The sequence below is a fragment of the Diplotaxodon limnothrissa genome, linkage group LG23 (genome assembly GCF_057381915.1).
Source record: "Diplotaxodon limnothrissa isolate DT_005_m linkage group LG23, D_limnothrissa_male_GT1.1, whole genome shotgun sequence".
NCBI classification, from domain to species: Eukaryota; Metazoa; Chordata; class Actinopteri; order Cichliformes; family Cichlidae; genus Diplotaxodon; species Diplotaxodon limnothrissa.
In genome coordinates, this window is record NC_140617.1 from 6379583 (window position 1) to 6400756 (window position 21174).

A 21174-nucleotide genomic window follows, 5' to 3' on the forward strand; every position below is an offset into this window, starting at 1 on the left:
AGGTGAAGCTAAGACTAGCCTTCAAAATAAAAGCTGATAATGGTGGTGTTATTTTCAGTTTTTTTTACACATAGTACATTATTACATGCAAAAAGGCTACACATAAAATTATGTATGAAGTACTGATTACTGTATCAGTAATATCGGTGATTGACATTGTGAGGGAAAAACAATTATTTCCTGCATAAAACAAAGAATAACCCACCAGCACAGCCAACCCACCTCCTAAAGAAAAGCGAACAAAGACATGTATATGTAGATATGTAAACAGTGTCCAGTAACTTTATACCATTTCATAATGATGGAGAGGCCAAACTATTGAGTGCTGCATTATTAAGTGGCTGAATAAAACAATGATATAGCTTCCAAGCAAACATCTTGTTTGTGTGCTTGGAAGTTTTTTTTTCTTTTCACAATTTAAGTCCTTTCAATGGCAGTCAAGCCTGAATACGAACTACCAAGCTAACAATTACGCATGTTTAATTCTAAAAAAACATGGTTGACTCATGTAAGTAGAACACGAGGAAAGAAAAAAAGAAGTCTGGTTGCAAATTTTGAAGCCAATATGATAACCTTATTACACCAACGATGTGGATGTCTAGCTTTTTAGATCCAATCTGGTCTTTAAGTCTGACGTCATTAGCCGTTTCCGGGCCCAAATTCCGCTTCAGGTCCCAAAATCAAACAAACACTGCAGCATTACATTACTGTGGAGTTACAAACTGTCTAAATTCTTTCATCTTTAATCAGTGTGGCTGCTGTAACAGGTAACAATTAAGTTTAACATCCAGGCATCCATGAAAACAGGATTAATAAAATTTGGAAGTTAGCAGGGAGTTAGCTCGCTAGTTTCCACCTAAACATAATATACCAGGTTCTGAAAGGGATTTCTGAAAAAAATTAAGATATACAGCTCTGCTATCTGCGAACATTGAGGAAGACAGCAAGCTAAACAGTAGTGATGCTTGTAGGGTTACTGAAGTTAGACTAGCTGTAAAATATTAAGATGTGCTACTTGATCGCTAGTGACACAGTTGTGTTAGCATAATAGACTTTGACAGTTTTGAGGGAGAGTGAGTCCAAAAGTCCGCAAAACTACAGATATCAAAGCAACTGCAGAGCGAAAACAATTAATCCTCCTGACAACTTTGTGGTGTTTACTGCCAGGGGTATGCTACTATATCCATTAAGGAAGGGTTTTTCTCAGCCTTCGTCAACTGAGACGGGCAAAAAGAGTCCCAGGTCCACTCTCAGCCAGGCCAAGTTTGTTTACTATATTGGTTAAAGATGGGTGATGCATCACCTTCTGACAGCGAAGACGGGCAGATAGCCTCCCAGGTGCATCTTAGCAGGGCTGAGTTTATTTAACCCTTTCTTTGGACTTATCACCGTTGGCCATAACACAACCAAAGGTTACTTATTGATCCTAATTACTACATTTGAGACAGTATTGGTCAACATGTCCTCATACAACAAGTGGCACACACTTCATTAATGTAATTGTAGATAATATTTGACCTAAATATGTGGGTCTTGTGATTTAAACATGTAGGTTAGATGCTTATCACAATGATTCCGTTATATAAAACACTCCAGTGTAGGTATATATATATAGTGTACGCGAGTATATATGATTACATAGTATATATGTGAATATATATGTCATAAATTGTGGAATTCTTTTTTCTGGCAGCCACATTTGGGACCAGCTGTAGTTCGTGTTTGGTTCATGCAAATGTATAACAAATTGCATTGATCAAACAAAGAGGAATTATAAGCATGGCATGGCAGCTAGATTCCTTTGGATCAAACTGAGCTGAACTTAATAAGTCGCCTAAGCCAGATAGAGCAAGATTGGACTAAATTGACAGTGATGCTTATTTATGCTGGGTTTTTACAATATTGGCCCACATTTATAAGCAAGGAGCCCAGCTATATATGAATAAGGTCAGTGTGCCATTGTCTACTTTACTTACATGAAGTAATTGTGCTCTTGTGATGTCACCAATGTCAGAAGGATTTAAGCACCTGGCAACCTAGAAGTGCTCCAGTTCCTGTGACCTGTTTATCCATTTCCTGCAAAGCTGACAGTAGTGCAGTATCTTCCAGACCAAGCTCCTTTCTGGACAGCTTTTGCAAGAGGATCTTAACAAAGAGGACAACAGAACTCCAGATTCTTAAAGGAGAGTTAAAGTATTGTAAATTGAACTAAAAGAGAAACAATACCCCAGAGGTACAGAGGTTTGGATGCCCAGTTGCAGCCCAAACACTCTCCCCACAACAAGGAAGTCATGATCCAAATCAAGTACTTCATACCATGTATTCTATACTTTTTTGGTATTGCAACCATCATGGCACACCTGCTGCTCATATATTTTTACATTTCAAATGATTAGTTTTAGAAGTATTTCTAAAAGGATTTCAATGCTCTCTCTACTCTTGCCACCCTAGATTTTCTCTTACTTGTCGTTTTCTATCTCTAACGTCAAACACACTTCAGGTAAAACAAAAACCTTTGACTGTGTGTTAATGGTGTAAAGAGAAATGAAAAGTCAAGCTTGAGATTTTTTTAATGGTAATTGTTCAGAATTAACATTCATTTCAGCTAAAGTAACAATTTAGAACAAATGATTCTGTAAGCCTTCAAATACAGTGGAAAGTTTTCTAACAGATTACTTTGATTGTCCTTAAAAGGGACAGAATCCACTTTACTTGTAAAAGCAATGAACCAGGCAGGTATCTCTGAAATCGTTAACCAGAACAGAGACTCAATCCTTTCACTTGCCTTAATGTCAGAAAAAAAGGATAAACTAATCTCAGTTTTTTGGTGGTTTAACATTTTTAGTAATTTCTGTTAGAGTACAATAGATTTATATTGTAAAAGTTAATGAAAAAGGTCTACTGGACTACAAGAACAAAAACTAAACTGCATTAGATGATAAATGTAATAAAGGAGTGATTTATTTTCAGTTTGCCATAGTTGATGGTTTAACGTGGTACAGCACAGAGGCGGTAAGGTTTGGGACGGCGTATGCCTCCCAACTGGAAATCCAGACTGGGCTGCTCTCCAGCAGGTGGCGAAAGAGAAAACCTTTGGAGGAGGGAAGTAAACAACAGGAATAACTCCATCCTGGCCAGCTGTTCTCCAAGACACACACGCTTGCCTGAGAATAAACAGTAAGTCATGAGTTTTATTCAAACAATTTTTTTTACTACACTTCTGCAACAAACCAAGGATGCATGCCATTTGGCTAAAAGAGTACAACAAACCTGCAGAAAATGGAAGGAAAGCATCTCTCTTACGAAATTTACCATCCTTGTCCAGAAAGTGTTGAGGATTGAAAGAGTGTGGAGTTTCCCACATTGACTCATCGTGTAGGACTGAGTCCAGGGTAGCCAGTATCATGGTACCCTGAACAAAAAAAAAACCCAAAAACCCCACAAAATAATCTTAAGACCTGAGATACTGAAATTGGAAAACCAACAAGTAAACAAACAAACAAATCTAAATTGTTACTGAAAATTGGTTTAATTTGCCATATGACAGAATCCAAATCCAATTTATATAGCATTTTAAAAAAACAGAAACATCTTGATGCATGCTCATCCAGGTAAGTAAATATCCAAAATTTGATTCTTTTCATCTGGACGTAGCATTTTCAGTGGGAGAAACATTTCATCACTCATCCAAGTGACTTCTTCAGTCTCAGCTGACTGCAGGTTTCCCCAGTCTTATAAACAGTACATTTACATAATGACTGAAACCAGCCCACTGAAGGAACAATATGCTGGGAGGCCAGTTAGGGAATGGCTGCAATCACAGCATTGTACGATGGCGAAAGATGTACCCTTAGGCCCCCTCCTCGATTAAGAGGTGGTCTTTCCCTTTTCACGTAAATGGCCTCCTTGACTCCGCGTTCAAACCAGCGTTTTCACTTAGGCAGTAGTTGTCCTTCTCTCCTGGATCGGCTGGAGCTTTCTTTTGGTGCCTTCCCATCTTTGACAAAAGTCCAGCTGGGATAACTACGTTTACTCAGGGACTTCTTGATGTGATGTTCTTCTGCCTCCCTGGTCGCTGTGTCTGTGGGGATTGTGTTATGTCTCTGTGTTGTAGCGTCCTGATGACACCCAGTTTATGCTCCAGTGGATGATGAGAATCAAACCTTAAATACCGATTCATATGTGCAGGTTTACAGTACAAATCAGCTTTTAGATGTCCCCCATTACTGATGGAAATCTCACAGTCTTAGAAGGCTAACCTGCCATTTTTCATATCCTCCCTGGTGAAATTGATGTGTCGGTCCACGTGATCCGTGAATTGTGGTACGTCCTGAGATTTGATTTTCACCCAGGTGTCATCCACATATCTGAACTAATGACTTGGTGGTGTTCCAGGGTAGGATAGCAAAGCCCTCTTTTCCACTTCTTCCATGTATAAATTGGCCACGATAGATGAAACTGGGGAACCCATGCACACCCATGTTCCTGCCTGTAGAACTGACCCTTGTATGTGAAGTAGGCCGAATGAAGATACAGTTCCAAAAGCAAACACACTTGGTCAATGCTGAGAGTGGTTCTGTTGCTGAGGTTTGGGTCATCCTGTAATCTCTTACAAACTACCTCCAACGCTTCCGTGACTGGGATGCAAGTGAATGGTAAATGGCCTGTATTTATATAGCGCTTTACTAGTCCCTAAGGACCCCAAAGCGTTTTACATATCCAGTCATCCACTAATTCACACACACATTCACACACTGGTGATGGCAAGCTACATTGTAGCCACAGCCACCCTGGGGCGCACTGACAGAGGCGAGGCTGCTGGACACTGGTGCCACCGGGCCCTCTGACCACCACCAGTAGGCAACGGGTGAAGTGTCTTGCCCAAGGACACAACGACCGAGACTGTCCAAGCCGGGGCTCGAACCGGCAACCTTCCGATTACAAGGCGAACTCCCAACTCTTGAGCCACGATGTAACATCGTACGATGTAACAGTGAAGAGAGATGTAACATCGTACGAGACCATGGTTTCATCCACCTCCATAATGACATCTCTCATCTTCTCAACAAAATCCAAATGTAAATGTACTGTTTATAAGATTGGGGAAACCTGCAGTAAGCAGAGACTGAATAACTCACTTGGATGAGTGACGAAACGTTTCTCCCACTGAAAATGCTACATCCAGATGAGCAGAATCAAGTTTTGGGGTAAAAATCAGAAAGTTTGCCTAAAGTGCTGTACAAGAACAAAACAATAGATAAAATGAAGGATAAAAACATTCACATTTAAACACATAAAACATAAAAGCATAAAAAGCATATCAACTCACACCAGTCTAGACGCTATTGAATAAATGTGTTTTGAAAAGAGACTTAAACAGGAAGTGAAGATGCCTGTCTAACATTTAAAGGCAACATATTCCAAAGTTTGGGAGCCACAATTGAAAAAGCTTGTTCTCCTCTAAGTTTCAGCCTAGTTTTTGGGACAACCAAAATCATCTGGTTGTTGAAGTACATCAGAAAGGTATGGAGGAGCAAGACCGTTTAGGCATTTCTAAGTCAAGATTAGGACTTTAAAATTCATTCTGTGATAAACAGGAAGCCAAAGAAGAGGGGACAGGATAGGGAAGATATGTTCGTGCCTGTGTGTACCAGTTAAGAGACGGGCAGCAGCATTTTGAATAAGCTGAAGATGTGAGAGGGATGATTGGCTGACTCCAGCGTAAAGTGCATTGCAATAGTCAAGCCGAGTTTAGATAAAGGCATGCATTATTTTCTCTAAGTCACGCCTTGACAAAACTGACTTAAGCTTTGCTATTTGCCTTAACTGGAAAAAGCTTTTTTCAAGACAGAGCTGATTTGTTTATTACATTTAAAATCAGAGTCCATAATGACTCCCAGATTTGTGACATTCTATTTGATGTATGACCCAAGCCAACCATAATTAAGTGGGGTGCATGAGGTATTATTAGGCCTGAATATAATTACCTCTGTTTTGCTTTCATTGAAGCTCAAAAGGTTGAGAGCCATCCAAGCCTTGAAATCTTCAAGGCAGTTTAAAAGGAGTTGGATGGAGCCTGGACTATTAGGTGCTAAAAGGCTAGTGAGGTGAGCTGATGGAAAAAGGCCATGTAACATTGTCAAAAGATCTAAAAGAGCTATTTAAAACGGAAGCGATTTTATTTGGCCCAAATCGATTTTCCAACCCTCCAGATGTTAATTTCACTGTTTTGACCTCTTATTTGAAGAGTTCAATCACAAATCTTGGAGTAAAGATCGATTCTGCACTTACCTTTGATGACCACGTGAATGGGGTGATAAAATCAGCATTCTACCACCTCAGACGTCTATCGAAGGTCAAGCCCTTTTCTCTCCAAACGTAACTTAGAAATTGTAATTCATGCTTTTATTACTTCACGCCTGGATTACTGTAATTCCATTTTAATAGGGGCTGGGCACTTTGTCACACTTACAATTAGTGCATAATGCTGCGGCTCGATTTTTAACTGGTAGAGGAAAATTCGACCACATCACTCCGGTTTTGGCCTCTCTACATTGGCTTCCAATCGAATTTAGGATCCTGTTTAAAGTTCATTTATTGGTTTTTCGGAATCATCAGAATCAGAATACTTCATTGATCCCTAGTGGAAATTATGAAAATTGTTTTTGAATCTTTCAATGGTTTGGCAACCATCTATTTGTCCGATTTGTTGAAGCCTTATGTTCCCACTCATTCCCTTCAGTCCCTAAGTCACGGCTGAAACTCAGAGGAGACCGGGCGTTCTCTATTGTGGCCCCGTTGCTTTGGAACAATCTTCCTCTTCATATTAGACAAGCTACATTTAAATTTCTTTTGACATTTTTTCAGTGTTTCCTGTAAAAATCTGACTTGCTACCTCTTTGTTCTAGTGTGGCTATTTTTAAGTATTTGTCAGTAAATACAATTACATTTTAATTTCAAGTAAAAGTAATTAAAATTCAATTTTATTAAAGAGGAATTATGCCCTCAGTCATAGGCTATATTGCTTTTGAAGACCTTTGAAGTCAGCCTCAAGTGGTTGAATTGGTAGAAAAGGAATACTTTAGTCTACAGCTAGCTGCCAGAAAGTATTATGGATTGTGTACCTTTGGGATTGTGTATTTATCCACTGTAGTTTCATTGCTTGTCATACGAAGCACATTGAGAGGAATGATGTTGGCCATTCTCTGAATCTCATGAATGACAGCATCAGTATAGGGCATGTTTTCTCGGTCACTCACAGAGGGCTGTCTGGACGAACCAACCACAGCATCGATCTCAGCTTGAACTCTCTCTGCACAGTGAAAACAGGATACAATCAGAGTGTGTATCAAGGTTATTACAGTAACCTAACACTAAGTGAGAAACTAAAAGTGAGTGTAAAAAAAGACATTCCAAGTCATTAATACCAATACTGGATTACTGGACTACTTAATAAACTATGAAATATAAACAGAAACATGAACAGGAAATATATTTTTAGTTTTAGCATTTGTGAATTAGTTAACCTTTGTCAACACAACAAGCAAGAGGAGACAATCGAGCATATATCTATTAAAAAGTGAAAATATAAATGTTAATCTGCCATCTTTACAAAATGCAGATTTTATATTGTCACACATATGCTGGACTTCTTGTTTCCTGATATATACTGCTGTTTTATATTAAAAGAAAGAATACAATTGCACATTTTAGAGTAACAGAAACTAAAGTTAAAGAATTAGATCTTCTCTGGAAACTAACAGAATTTTTATTATTTCTAAACAAAAATTTGACATGACAAAATACAAGGTGCCGTTGAGTATTACATACATACCTTGTATATCAGGGTAGTAGATCATGTAAAGCAACCCCCAACGTAAAGTAGTGGCAGTAGTTTCAGTTCCAGCAAAAAACAGGTCCATGGTGCAAGCGTGTAAGTTACTGAGAGAAAAACTTGAATCTTTCTCCTCGTTCTATCAACGGTCCAAACAACAGAAATTAAAATCTGTTATCAAACTTCATTACGAGACCAAAACGAACAAACATAATAGAGATCGAGCACAACACTCACCTTTGCCATTTCTATAAGAAAGGCATCAATATAGTCTCTCGGTGACGCTGGGTCAAGGATTTCTCTGTGTTCTCTGATCCTGATATCTACGAAGTCCTTTATCTCTTGTGTCAGAGTGAAAATTGTCTTATGAGGTCCAGGTAGCCACTTCATCAGCCAGGGAATTATGTTGTACATCTACACCATAGGAAGATAGATTAATCCATATTTAATGACTGGATAAATATTCATGTGGCTGTGTGCTCCACATATGAAGCTGTGCATTCGGAAAATTATGAATAAAAATCTAGCGAAGGATTCCACAGCAGCAGAAGTGGTGGTAGAAATATAATTGCAATATATTAGAGGGCAAATTCAGCAAACTTTTTTTTGTTTGTTTTTGTTTTAATGAGACAGGATGCACACTCCACCAAAGCTGACAACGATGACAAAGATGTCATTTTATAGTCACAATATTTAATTACAGTTATTTAATTTGCACATTTTAGTTATTTAAGACGCTTAAATTTGGCTTGTGCATTTTCGATAAATCGTGATGTAATGTGATCATTGCATGATGTAGCACGGTAGGAAGAGGTTCACCTGTATTGAAATGCTTCCCTGTAAGCGCACAACTTCTTTGAAGTTATGAAGAATGGACTGGTACTGCTGATCAGTGTACTCAAATCGATTCCCAAACACCAAACAGCAGATGATATTTGACACAGCATTATTTATCAGTAGCTGGACATTAAATGGCTTTCCTGTAAATGAAGACAGAAAATATAGTGTCATGGTTAATGTGTCTGAGGAGCGGACCCAAAAGCAGATACACAAGGGACAGGACTAAAATTTAACAAAAAGCGAGCCATTTAGTTTGGCTGATAACTACAACAAAAACAAAAGCACAAGCAAACAAAGGTGAAAAACTACACAATAACTTAAACTGGGGAAAAAACTAGCATAGGACAAGGAAAAGCTCTAACTATAAACCTACAAATGAACATGAGAAACCCAAGACTAGAGAAACATGACATCCATGGACCATGAGGTGAGAATAACAGGCAACCTGAAACTAAACAAAGGGAGACAGAAGACTTAAATACACAGAAGGGTAATGAGGAAAGTGGAAACACATGGGGAACACAGCTGTCACAAATTAACATGACGGCACAGGGGAAGCAAAACTAAACACACTGAATATGGAAACACAAGACTTTCAAAAAAAACCAAAAAACAGGAAACATGGGAAAACATAACCTGGGACACACAAGCTTGAGATGAGTGACAGAGAGAGAGCGAGGGAGGAAAGATGAGAGAGAGGGGGATTTGAACACTGGGGATACAGCAAAAGGGAACGAGACATGTTGGGCTGAAGAAACATACATGGACAAACATAACAGAGAGGGGAGACATGGAACAGAACATGAGGAGGCATGTAAACAGGAAGGGGAGATGAGACACCTTGCCCAGACAACATGGGAATAAATATGACAAAACATACAGCCAAAGCATAGAACTACTAAATAAGAGAAAACTAAAACTTTCCTTTAATTAAGTGACATCTTAATTAAAAAAAAAAAAAAAAAAAAAAAGAAAACTAAAACTTTCCAAAACACATTGAATTCACAAAAGAACTAAGACCTCAAAATGCTGGGTCACAGACAAAGCCCCCTGACACATGGGGGACAAATACCCATGTCATAACAGTAGGTAAACTACTGAATGGTGGCAATAAGCCTTTCTATCGCAGAGAAAGGTGGTGATCTTTGGACTCTTTGGAAAAAAGCATAGATGTTTTTTTCATGCCTTGGTGTTCTGTGAAAGCCTCTGAGAGATACTGGCACTCCTGCTGGATGTATAACTCCAGGGTCTTCTTGCCAAGACCAAAGTTTCTTAGGGTATGAAGAGCAAATCTCCTCTGCTGCCTCCATGGATAACCATTTGCTATCGCAAGACCTTTGAACACACCAATACACAATATTAGACTGAATGTAACAAACACTAGCTACATGCTTACAGCTCTGATTTGGTGTCTCAATTATGCTGTTCACTGTATTCAACACTAACTAAATATCTTTTTTTTTCAGTGAAAAAAGAGAAAAACAGAACCTTCATTCCCAAATAAATCTTCAAACAGTGGTACGGTGGGTCGATCTATGAAGTCGTCTCCTTGCTGGACCAGGGCTTCTTTCACAAACTTGTAGCTATTAATGACCACGGTTCTTCCACCAAAGATTCTGATGGTGAAAATGTTTCCATATTTCTTTGCAAACTGAACAAAGACAGCAGGCAGATGTTGTGGTTCAACAGTACTCAGAGAATTAATACTGCTTCTACATCCTTACTACAGATACTATAAGATTGCAGCAATGTTGCCTCATTAATATTATATCTCTTAACAAGAACCCAAACTGCAAACACATGAGAAAATATTTAAAAAGAGAATATAACTGAAAATGCAGCTCTGACTGAACCCTCTTGAGGTGGTCTTCAAAAACCAAACTCAAGCAACAAACCTTCTCTCTTGTGTGAATAAAGGCAACTGTAGATAAAGTTCACTGAGTTAATGATTGCCAGAGTTTTAAATGGGGACTTCCCTGAACTTGTCCTTAGTACTTTAAAAGGTGAAGGTCCTTTTACTATCCATATTACAAATATTCTTCCACTGTGGAAAAGTAATGGGTATTGAAAAAAGATGCTCCTTTAATTCTTGGATACTTTATTATTAACTCTTCGGAGGAGGTTATGTTTTTGGTAGCATTTATATCCATGCATGCCAGCATTTTGTTTGTAAACCTGAAAGCTCAATAGTAAAATTTGTTGTTATTTATTGTTTTTGTTGTTATGCAAATGCATTTGCAGCCAAATATCTTGTCATATTTTGACCTCGAATGTAATTTATACATTTCATATCTGCCTTTCTTTCAGGGTGACCCCAAGATGCATCATATCTTTAAAGAAAGTTTTATTGAGAGAAAGAGAAAATTAGCTAGAAATATACTGTAGTATCATATTGTATAATAAGCTCAAGTTATTTATATTCAGTTCTTTCAGTTCTTGTTAGGAGAGACGGCATCCATCCCAATTTGGATGGAGCAGCTCTCATCCAACAGCTAGACCTCAGTGCAGCATTCGATACTGTTGACCATAATATCCTATTAGAGCGATTAGAACATGCTGTAGGTATTACAGGTACTGCGCTGCAGTGGTTTGTATCATATCTATCTAATAGACTCCAATTAGTGCATGTAAATGGAGAGTCCTCTTCACACACTAAGGTCAATTATGGTGTTTCACAGGGTTCAGTGCTAGGACCAATTCTGTTTACATTATACATGCTTCCCTTAGGCAGTATCATTTGAAGACATAGCATACATTTTCACTGCTATGCAGATGACACCCAGCTCTATCTGTCCATGAAGCCAGATAACACACACCAATTAGTTAAACTGCAGGAATGTCTTAAAGACATAAAGAGCTGGATGGCCGCTAACCCTTTGCTTCTTAATTCAGATAAAACTGAGGTTATTTTACTCGGCCCTGAAAATCTTAGAAATATGGTATTTAACCAGATTCTTACTCTGGATGGCATTACCTTGGCCACCAGTAATGCTGTGAGGAACCTTGGAGTCATTTTTGACCAGGACATGCCTTCAATGCACATATTAAACAAATATGTAAGACTGCTTTCTTCCATTTGCGCAACATCTCTAAAATTAGAAATATCCTGTCTCAGAGTGACGCTGAAAAACTAGTTCATGCATTTATTTCTTCCAGGCTGGACTACTGTAATTCATTATTATCAGGATGTCCTAAAAACTCCCTGAAAAGCCTTCAGTTAATCCAAAATGCTGCAGCAAGAGTCCTGACAGGGACTAGAAAGAGAGAGCATATTTATCCTGTTCTTCCCTTCATTGGCTTCCTGTTAAATCCAGAATTCAAAATCCTGCTCCTCACATACAAGGTCTTAAATAATCAGGCCCCATCTTATCTTAATGACCTTGTAGTACCATATCACCCTATTAGAGCACTTCGCTCTCACACTGCAGGCCTACTTGTTGTTCCTAGAGTATTTAAAAGTAGAATGGGAGGGAGAGCCTTCAGTTTTCAGGCCCCTCTTCTGTGGAACCAGCTTCCAGTCTGGATTCGGGAGACAGACACTATCTCTACTTTTAAGATTAGGCTTAAAACTTTCCTTTTTGCTAAAGCATATAGTTAGGGCTGGACCAGGTGACCCTGAATCCTCCCTTAGTTATGCTGCAATAGACGTAGGCTGCCAGGGATTCCCATGATGCATTGAGTTTTTCCTTTCCAGTCACCTTTCTCACTCACTGTGTGTGAATAGACCTCTCTGCATCGAATCATATCTGTTATTAACCTCTGTCTCTCTTCCACAGCATGTCTTTATCCTGTTTTCCTTCTCTCACCCCAACCAGTCGCAGCAGATGGCCGCCCCTCCCTGAGCCTGGTTCTGCCGGAGGTTTCTTCCTGTTAAATAGGAGTTTTTCCTTCCCTCTGTCGCCAAAGTGCTGCTCATAGGGGGTCATATGATTGTTGGTTTTTTCTCTGTATCTATTATTCTATGATCTACTGTACAATATAAAGCACCTTAAGGCGACTGTTGTTGTGATTTGGCGCTATATAAATAAAATTGAATTGATTTTACAAATCAATACCTATTATCCATTAATATAACCATAAATATAACATTTTTGTAATTAAAGCTACCCTTATTCTTCCAAATATCAGACAACAGCAGGAAAACACAGAGAAATATTAAAATGCTCCTCCCATCTATCCACTCCAAGCCAAGAACACTGTATAATGTCTCCATTTAAAGTTCTTAATGTGGAATGCTGGATTACTGCAGTGTTTTAACTGTGATGCTACCAAGAAACAAAGTGCGATCAGATAAATGGGTGGACTTCCTTAAACACAAAGGTGAAGGAAAGACTCGTGTTTGCGCATCTGGACTTCAAAATAAAAGCTGGTAATGGTGGGTTTATTTTTAGTGTTTTCACATGTGGGACGTTATTGCTTGCAAAAAGGCTACACGAAGATTATGAATGAGTTTCCTTTTTAAATTCCTTTAAGAGACCTTGGATTGGCCATGGAATTGTTTGAACTAGTGTTGGATGTGGACCCAGTAAAAGACCTTTCCCAGTGAGACACAACCGGTGAATGCTGGGATGTTCCTACAATATTTATGTTAAGACTGTTGCACCCATGTAATGTTTAAATGGCAGCTTGGTGATTTTTAGCCCTGGTTGTTGTTTTTTAAGGCCCAGGCTTGTTTTTATTGTAAATAAATGAAATGTTCTTGATCACCACACTGCGGGTTTTGTACTCCTTGGCTATCATTCTATTTTTTAGCTGCTCTCCAACCAATGGAAAGGATTTTTTTTTAAATTTTTTTAATTTATTTAGTGATATAAATGCTGGCAGCACAAGGAGATGATGAGTGAGGAATAAAGAAGATTCAAAAATTTTAAATTAAAAGCAAGTATAAAGTTATTCAAATACAGTAAGAATGATCAAATTAAAATTGATCACTGGAGAAGGTGATGAAAGGAAAGAAAACATATCTAAACTTCTCAGGGAGGTTTTTCACAGGAATGGTTGCCCTGATGGAAAAGGTTCGGTTAGTCTTGATTCTCACCTGAACTGTGGGACAACCAGCAGAGCCTTGGCTCATGGCCTTAGTTTATGACCAGTGGTGTACGATGACAGGAGATGTGATAAATATACTTTGGCTGAAGCTCATAGAGAGCTTTAAAGGTCAACAAAAAACTCTTAAAACTAGTTCTATAATCACTAGGTAAAGCCAGTGAAGAGAAGCTTAAATATGAGTGTGGTGCCGCATTTTGGAACAGCTGTAGTTTGTGTTTGGTTCAAGCAAATGTATAACAAATTGCATTGATCTAACAAAGAGGAATTATAAGCATGGCATGGCACATAGCTAGATTCCTTTGGATCAAATTGAGCTGAACCTAATAAGTCGCCTAAGCCAGATAGAGCAAGTTTGGACTAAATTGACAGTGATGCTTATTTATGCTGAGGTTTTTACAACATTAGCCCACATTTATAAGCAAGGAGCCCAGAATGTGAGGTCATCGAGCCATAGTCTACTTCATTTACATCTATAAATTAAGTAATTGTGCTCCTGTGATGTCACCAATGTCAGAAGGATTTAAGCATCTGGCAGTGGAGTGCTCCAGCTCCTGTGACCAGTTCATCCATTTCCTGCAAAGCTGACAGTAGTGCAGGATCCTCCAGTCCAAGCTCCCTTCTGGACAGCTTTTGCAAGAGGATCTTAACAAAGACGTTGCAGCCCAAACACTCTCACAATGACAAGGAAGTCATGATCCAAATAAAGTCCTTCATACCATGTATTCTATACTTTTTTGGTATTGCAACCATCATGGCACACCTGTTGCTCATATATTTTTACATTTCAAATGATTAGTTTTAGAAGCATTTCTAAAAGGATCTCAATGCTCTCTCTACTCTTGCCACCCTAGATTTTTTTCATTTTCTCTTACTTGTCATTTTCCGTCTCTAACGTCAAACACACTTCAGGTAAAGCAAACGACTTTGACTGTGTATTAATGGTGTAAAGAGAAATGAAAAGTTATGCTTGAGATTTTTTTTAATGGTAATTGTTCAGAATTAACATTAATTTCAGCTAAAGTAACAATTTAGAAGAAATGATTCTGTAAGCCTTCAAATACAGTGGAAAGTTTTCTAACAGATTACTTTGATTGTCCTTAAAAGGGACAGAATCCACTTTACTTGTAAAAGCAATGAACCAGGCAGGTATCATATACTCTGAAATCCTTAAACAGAACAGAGACCAACTCCATTATTTCACTTGCCTTAATGTCAGAGTAAAAAGGATGAACTAATCTCAGTTTTTCAGTGGTTTAACATTTTTAGAAATTTCTGTTAGAGTAGAATAGATTTACATTGTAAAGGTTTGTCAAAAAGGTCTACTGGACTACAAGAACAAAAACTAAACTGCATTAGATGAAACATGTAATAAAGGAGTGATGTATCAAGCTGAGAATCAGACATTTTTAGTTTGTGATAATTCATGGTTTAACGTGGTACAGCACAGAGGCGGTAAGGTTTGGGACAGCGAATGGCTCCCAGCTGGAACTCCAGACTGGGCTGCTCTCCAGCAGGTGCAGAGAATGAAAACCTCTGAAGGAGGGAGGCAAAGAACAGGAATAACTCCATCCTGGCCAGCTGTTCCCCAATACACACACGCTTACCTGAGAATGCATAAGACAGCGTTATTCAGATAATTTACAAAATATTAAATCGTACCACATATTATTAGTGCACCTCTGGAACAAACTAAGGTTACAGTGAACACCTATGGCCTACCAACCAACGATACGTAAAAAATTGCTTAGGCAAATAAAGACATTGTGGTGGCAAGACGATTACAAGGAAATACAGTATTGGGTTTCATTTTGCTCTTTTTAGAGTAGAACAAGAGGTTTTAACTTCCAACCAACCTGCAGAAAATGGAAGGAAGGCCTCTCTCTTGCGAAATTTACCATCCTGGTCCAGAAAGTGTTCGGGGTTGAAAGAGTGTGGAGTTTCCCACATTGACTCATCATGTAGGACCGAGTCAAGTGAAGCCAGGATTATAGTTCCCTGAAGAAGTATGACACAAAAACTGATCACTTAGAAAGGACGTGATAATCAAACAAACAAACACTTGTTGCAGATTGTGTACCTTTGGGATTGTGTACTTATCAATTGTTGTGTCCTTGATTGCACTGTGAGCCAGATTCAAGGGGATAATGTTGCCCACTCTCTGGATCTCATGAATGACCGCATCAGTATATGGCATGTTTTCTCTGTCAGCCATAGACGGCTGTCTGGATGAACCGATCACAGCATCAATCTCAGCCTGGACTCTCTCTGCGGAGTGAAAACAGGAAACAAGTTTAAAAATAAACAAAGTAAACTAACTGAAACGACTGTGTGCTTTTAAAGCTATCAAGAATAAACTCAGAAAAGTAAAAAATTGTCTTTGTTAAGTTGCTCTTTGTTAACACAGCAAGTATGAGGAGTCTACAGGACAATCACTCAAATACCTTCACACATGGTTTTGACATTGTCATCCTGATTCTGGTCTTCCTGTTCCCTTACAAGTTCTACTCATTTTAAATTAACAGAAAATGTGAAAACAAAAAAGTGATAACTGAAACTGATAAATTTAAAATAAATTTTTAAAACTTAGAAAATTCAAAACTATGCTGCAAAGATGGCTGGAAAAAAAATCCTAATACCACTAACAATAAATATGTGATAGCAAGATAATTACAGCAAATGCAGGCATGGTGGATATTATGCACACCTTGTATGTCAGGGTAGAAGATCATGTAAAGTAGTCCCCAGTGTAAAGTAGTGGTTGTAGTTTCGCTTCCAGCAATAAACAGGTCCATAGTGCATGCACTTAAACTGCTGTGATCAAAAACTGAATCACTGCCCTCCTACCAGAGACAGGAATAAATAACTGTTGACATATTTCATTTGAAATGCAAAAAGGAAAACACAGCACACCACTCACCTCTCCCATTTCTGTGAGAAAAGCATCGATGTAATCTCTCGGTGATGCTGGGTTAAAGTTTTCTATGTGTTCTCTGATTTTTGTTTTTATGAAATCAGTTACGTGTTTCGTCAAAGTTAATATCTTCTGATGAGGTCCGGGCAGCCACTTCACCAGCCAGGGCATTGTGTTGTACATCTACAGAACAGAAAGACAGTTACCAAATTATATGATGGCCTGGTAACAACTGTGGCATTTCTACCTGTGTATTTCTCTATGGTACTCAAAGGACCCTGAATTAACATGTGTTGGGGAATCCCACAGCTCCTAAGATGGTTATAGAAATCTAATGTCCAGGGAAAAATAAAATCTTTCCAAACCTTATTTTGGAGCAAAGCCAACAAACCTTTTCTAATCTAGATAATGATTAATACAATTTCCAAATATGGCTCCTGAGTAGCAAAATTATTTCTAGAGGCGCTGATCAATACATTTGATTCAATAAGGAGATGTTTGTAATTTTTATGTATTCTTGACACGTGTCTAAAAGGGGGTTTACCTGTGTCCCTATGGTTCCCTGTAGGCGTTCCATCTCAATGAAGTCACTAAGAATAGACTGATACTGCTCATCAGTGTACTCAAATCGATCCCCAAATACCAAACAGCAGATGATGTTTGACACAGCGTTGTTTAACAGTGGCTGGGCATTAAAAGGCTTTCCTGTAAAATAAAGAGTACAATGTGAATAAGGCTTGTTTCAGCTCTGCAAGAGTAATGATGTTTCGCAATGTCTGATGATTACACTAATGCTTTAATAATAATAATAATAATAATAATAATAATAATGGATTGGATTTATATAGCGCTTTTCTAGGCACCCAAAGCACTTTACAATGCCACTATTCATTCACTCTCACATTCATACACTGGTGGAGGCAAGCTACAGTTGTAGCCACAGCTGCCCTGGGGCAGACTGACAGAAGCCAGGCTGCCATATCGCGCCATCAGCCCCTCTTAATGCATGCTTGTCTGTTGGAAAGTTGGAAGAAACACAAAATGATGCATATGTATCAAACAGAAAAATATGTGAAAAACAGTGTGATATTTTTATGCCTTGGTGATCTGCAAAAGCTTCTGTGAGATACTGGCACTCCTGCTGGATGGATAACTCCAGGGTCTTCTTGCCCAGACCAAAGTTTTTGAGTGTATGAAGAGTAAATCTCCTCTGCTGCTTCCACTGATACCCATTTGACATCAGAAGACCTTTGAACACACACACACACACACACACACACACACACACACACACACACACACACACACACACACACACACACACACAGGTAATAGAAACTAATTAGAACATCTTAATATCCCTATTTTGGCAATTCTGATGCTGTTCGGGCATTAATTATAAGGAGATTCTTTTGAACAAAAAACAAACAAACAAAAAAAACCACCATTATTTCCAAGTAAGTTTTCAAATGAGGGTAATGTGGGACGATCTATGAAGTCATCTCCTTGTTGGACCAGCACATCTCTCAAAAGCTTGTAGCCATTAAGCACCACAAGTCTTCCGCCAAAGAGTCGAAGGCTGAAAATCTTTCCATATTTCTCTGCAAACTGAACACAGAGAGTGGACAGGTAATGTTGTGCGTATGAAAACTGTGTATTTATACATCATTTTGCATTTAATAATTAGTGATCAATTAAATCTGAATCTCTTGCACACTGTGTTTTTGTCCTGTCTCCCCCCCTCACCCCCAGCTGTTCGAGGCACATGGTTGCCCCTCCTCAAGCCTGGTTCCTCAGGAGATTTCTTCCTGTTAAAATGGAATTTTTCTTTCTCATTGCCAAGAGCTTACTCATAGAGGCGTTGTTGTGGTTGTATTATTGCAGAGACCTTGCCCCAGCAAAAGAAAAAAAAGGAGGCAGATATTGTTAACATGGGGGTATTGCACTAGAGATGGTACAATAAGGTACAGAAACTTAAGGCTCACTCCACTAATCAGAAAGCAATGCTATAAATCTTGGTTTTTGGGAAAGTTTTTATCAAGTTCCAGTCCTCGAGGGCCAAGTGTGGAATGGAGCAGGTGTGATGAGCTGTCCGTCATGGAGAACAATTTGTTGAGTGACCTCTAACCCTCGCTGACTGAAATGCCTCCAAATGCTGAGCGGTGCTGCTTCCAGCTTTGCAGATTAATTTGTTCATCATTTTGGCATCTCTGGCACTGATGCTGTCCCTACTTGTACACAGCATCACTGCTGGTCCTCCAGTCCAATCTATCATTCAGGTGAAAGTACCCATATCTGTCCGTTTCAGCCTCCACAACCATGATGTTGATGGGCATAGACCCACTGCAATCCAGAAGACAGTAGAAGTGGAGACACCCATACTGAACAGCTTGCCTCTCCGCAGAACTGTTTGGAAGGTATTAAAGGCACTGAAAAAACATGCTGTCGGCCCTCTTCAGTTTGCTTACCAGCCTTGTAGGAGTGGAGCATGCTGCAACAGGTAGATAATTCCTATCACACTACACTTGGTGTATCGAGGGTAGGTGGGAATTTTTGTTTGACATTTTTTGTAGACTGTACTATTTTCACTCTTCATCATGCTGCTGTAACACAACAATGCAGTATTGATCTATCTCTCCATCTATAATTTTCAGTGAAACACTACAGCTCACTGAGCTGTGAGCCAGAAGAGGAAAAGTGGGGGTGGCCCACAAAGTAAGAATCCAATGAAATATTTGCATCACCTAACAGTTAACATGAAAAAATAGACTTTTAAACATTAAGTACTGTAGTACTGCAATTTTATTTAGTTGGGGATAAGGGGATATATATATATACATACACACACATGAATTTCTAATATTTCAAAACTCTAAGTGGATTGAGCAGTTAAATAGTGAAACAGTCGGCACCCGTACCATAATATAAGTAAGAAAAGCGCAACAACATTGTAGGGGAAGCTGGCAGTGCAGCTGACTTTAACTCCACACCGAGGGCTCACATGGCTGCGGTCTGGGTTTTGAAGCCTTTTGTCTCTGAGCTAGAGAGACGGAGGTCCATTTCGCCATGTAAAACTAATGTGAAATTCTAAGCGTTTGAAAATAAATTGTGAAAATAGGTCATACCTCTGCGAATTGCAGGTGAAATCTGTCAGGTTTGATGCGATGAAGATCGCCGATGAAAGGAAGAGCCCAGGGTCCAGGAGGAAAATTTCTCGGCACTCTGTTCTTCAAAAAATCAGCCAGGAGCAAAAAAACACACAGGAATATCAAAATGCTGCTGAAGTCTATCCACTCCAACCCGAGGACACTGTATACTGTCTCCATGTCTTCACTTTTTTGTGACTGTTGAACAAGTCATTACAAACCACGTGAGAATGTTTAGTCAGCTGGTCAGATGAGTCAGAAATGGGTTACATAAACTTTATGGTTAGTCGGTAGTCTCAAGTGACAGTTTGAACTCTGTGCGTATACCGTATCTTACCGCACCCCGGAATGTAAAGCCTTTACGGCTTCTGGAAAACGTTTAGCTCCAAATTGCAGCGTACACCAGGTAGTTGGCTCGGATCACGTCTGTTTAGAACCTCCAAATAGTCTCGGTGTGGTGGTTTTGGTCCGCAGGTCCGAACCGCGATTAAGGTGTTCACACCAGTACAAGAAGCGAGAAGCACAAGCAAGTAAATACTGCATGTGTGAGAGCTGCCTTAACTGCGCCACTACAACGGGGAATATCTCATTTACGTTCAATACTGCCTTGTCCCAAATGCATGCAGCAAATGTCCGCAGTGTACTTTTGCCCTCTTGCTGCACCACCCTTCTCTCTTGCTGTAGCCACCTGCATCAGGTGCGGGGGGGGGGCAGTGGGCAAAAAGCAATGCAGTATCAAATGATGGGCATTGCAGCTGGATGCTGGAAGGGGTTCCTTCCAAAGAATATTTATGACTTTATAATATTTATGACTTTTCTTAAGAGGGTGTAAAATAAAATATCCCCTATTTAAATGCTGCAGAATCTGCATATGTAAATCACTTTATTTCATGCACTTAGTTTCTTTGTAAAAATGTGTTTAGCAAACAGAATATGTTGCAGTTACAGCAGTTGGTGGAATTTTTAGATTCTCATCAAAATCCATCACATCATAGATGAGTGGAAGTAGAACACAGGAACATACAGTAACACAGATTGCTCTTTGAAAGCTGATATTAGCGTAGTGAAATCTTCACTTGCTGAAAGATGGTTTAACCAGATGTGTTCAGCTTCAGTAGATGTTCCTAGAAACTGATTTTTTCTGGACAGAGACATTGAAGGTAAAGATAAAGAACACCTCAAGTGTAAGACTATAAATTTTTCAAAATTTGCTTTGCATACAAAGTTAAAGTGTCACGATCTGCAATGGCAGTGGAAAGAGGAGGAGGATCCAAATGCAGCCACAGTGCGTGAGTGATATTGAACAAGAATCTGTTCCTAGGATTTAGTGTTTAGTTGTAGTTTCCTTTTGGCTTTTGTTTTCAGTCTCGTACTGCCTAAAATAAATGGCTTGC

General features: G+C 39.1%; 2 protein-coding genes across 3 annotated transcripts; both read right to left on the reverse strand.

Annotated features, from left to right (window-relative positions):
* Nucleotides 1–2975: 2975 nt before the first annotated feature.
* On the reverse strand, nucleotides 2976–8804 carry LOC146607395 (cytochrome P450 2J4-like). Its single transcript, XM_085347177.1, has 6 exons — nucleotides 8654–8804; nucleotides 8072–8248; nucleotides 7835–7973; nucleotides 7125–7312; nucleotides 3271–3412; nucleotides 2976–3164 (listed from the first exon to the last, which is right to left on the reverse strand). Exons 2-6 carry the CDS (start codon nucleotides 8246–8248, stop codon nucleotides 2989–2991), a joined length of 822 nt encoding a protein of 273 aa, XP_085203303.1. The 5' UTR covers nucleotides 8654–8804; the 3' UTR covers nucleotides 2976–2988.
* Nucleotides 8805–14929: 6125 nt separating this feature from the next.
* Nucleotides 14930–20402, reverse strand: LOC146607396 (cytochrome P450 2J2-like). 2 transcript variants are annotated; one of them, XM_085347171.1, is made up of 9 exons: nucleotides 19760–20402; nucleotides 18080–18242; nucleotides 17733–17882; nucleotides 17179–17339; nucleotides 16641–16817; nucleotides 16428–16563; nucleotides 15801–15988; nucleotides 15577–15718; nucleotides 14930–15327 (listed from the first exon to the last, which is right to left on the reverse strand). In XM_085347171.1, exons 1-9 carry the CDS (start codon nucleotides 19958–19960, stop codon nucleotides 15152–15154), a joined length of 1494 nt encoding a protein of 497 aa, XP_085203297.1. In that variant the 5' UTR covers nucleotides 19961–20402; the 3' UTR covers nucleotides 14930–15151. The 2 variants fall into 2 exon arrangements, with proteins under 2 accessions (XP_085203297.1, XP_085203298.1); XM_085347172.1 differs by having other exon boundaries at nucleotides 17752–17856; nucleotides 18077–18242.
* Between the last annotated feature and the right edge of the window lie 772 nt (nucleotides 20403–21174).

Bases quoted from the DNA above. Each gene is read 5' to 3' on its own strand.
- LOC146607395 (XM_085347177.1), bottom strand. From the start codon at position 8,248: ATGTACAACATAATTCCCTGGCTGATGAAGTGGCTACCTGGACCTCAT. The intron at 3,413-7,124 runs GTACACAATCCA...TTTTTTGTTCAG, and splicing joins ATAAATACACAATCCCAAAG to GGTACCATGATACTGGCTAC. The intron at 3,165-3,270 runs GTTTGTTGTACT...GTTTATTCTCAG, and splicing joins TTTCCTTCCATTTTCTGCAG to GCAAGCGTGTGTGTCTTGGA.
- LOC146607396 (XM_085347171.1), bottom strand. From the start codon at position 19,960: ATGGAGACAGTATACAGTGTCCTCGGGTTGGAGTGGATAGACTTCAGC. The intron at 16,818-17,178 runs GTAAACCCCCTT...TCTGTTCTGTAG, and splicing joins AGGGAACCATAGGGACACAG to ATGTACAACACAATGCCCTG. The intron at 15,989-16,427 runs GTGTGCATAATA...TTCACTCCGCAG, and splicing joins CTTCTACCCTGACATACAAG to AGAGAGTCCAGGCTGAGATT.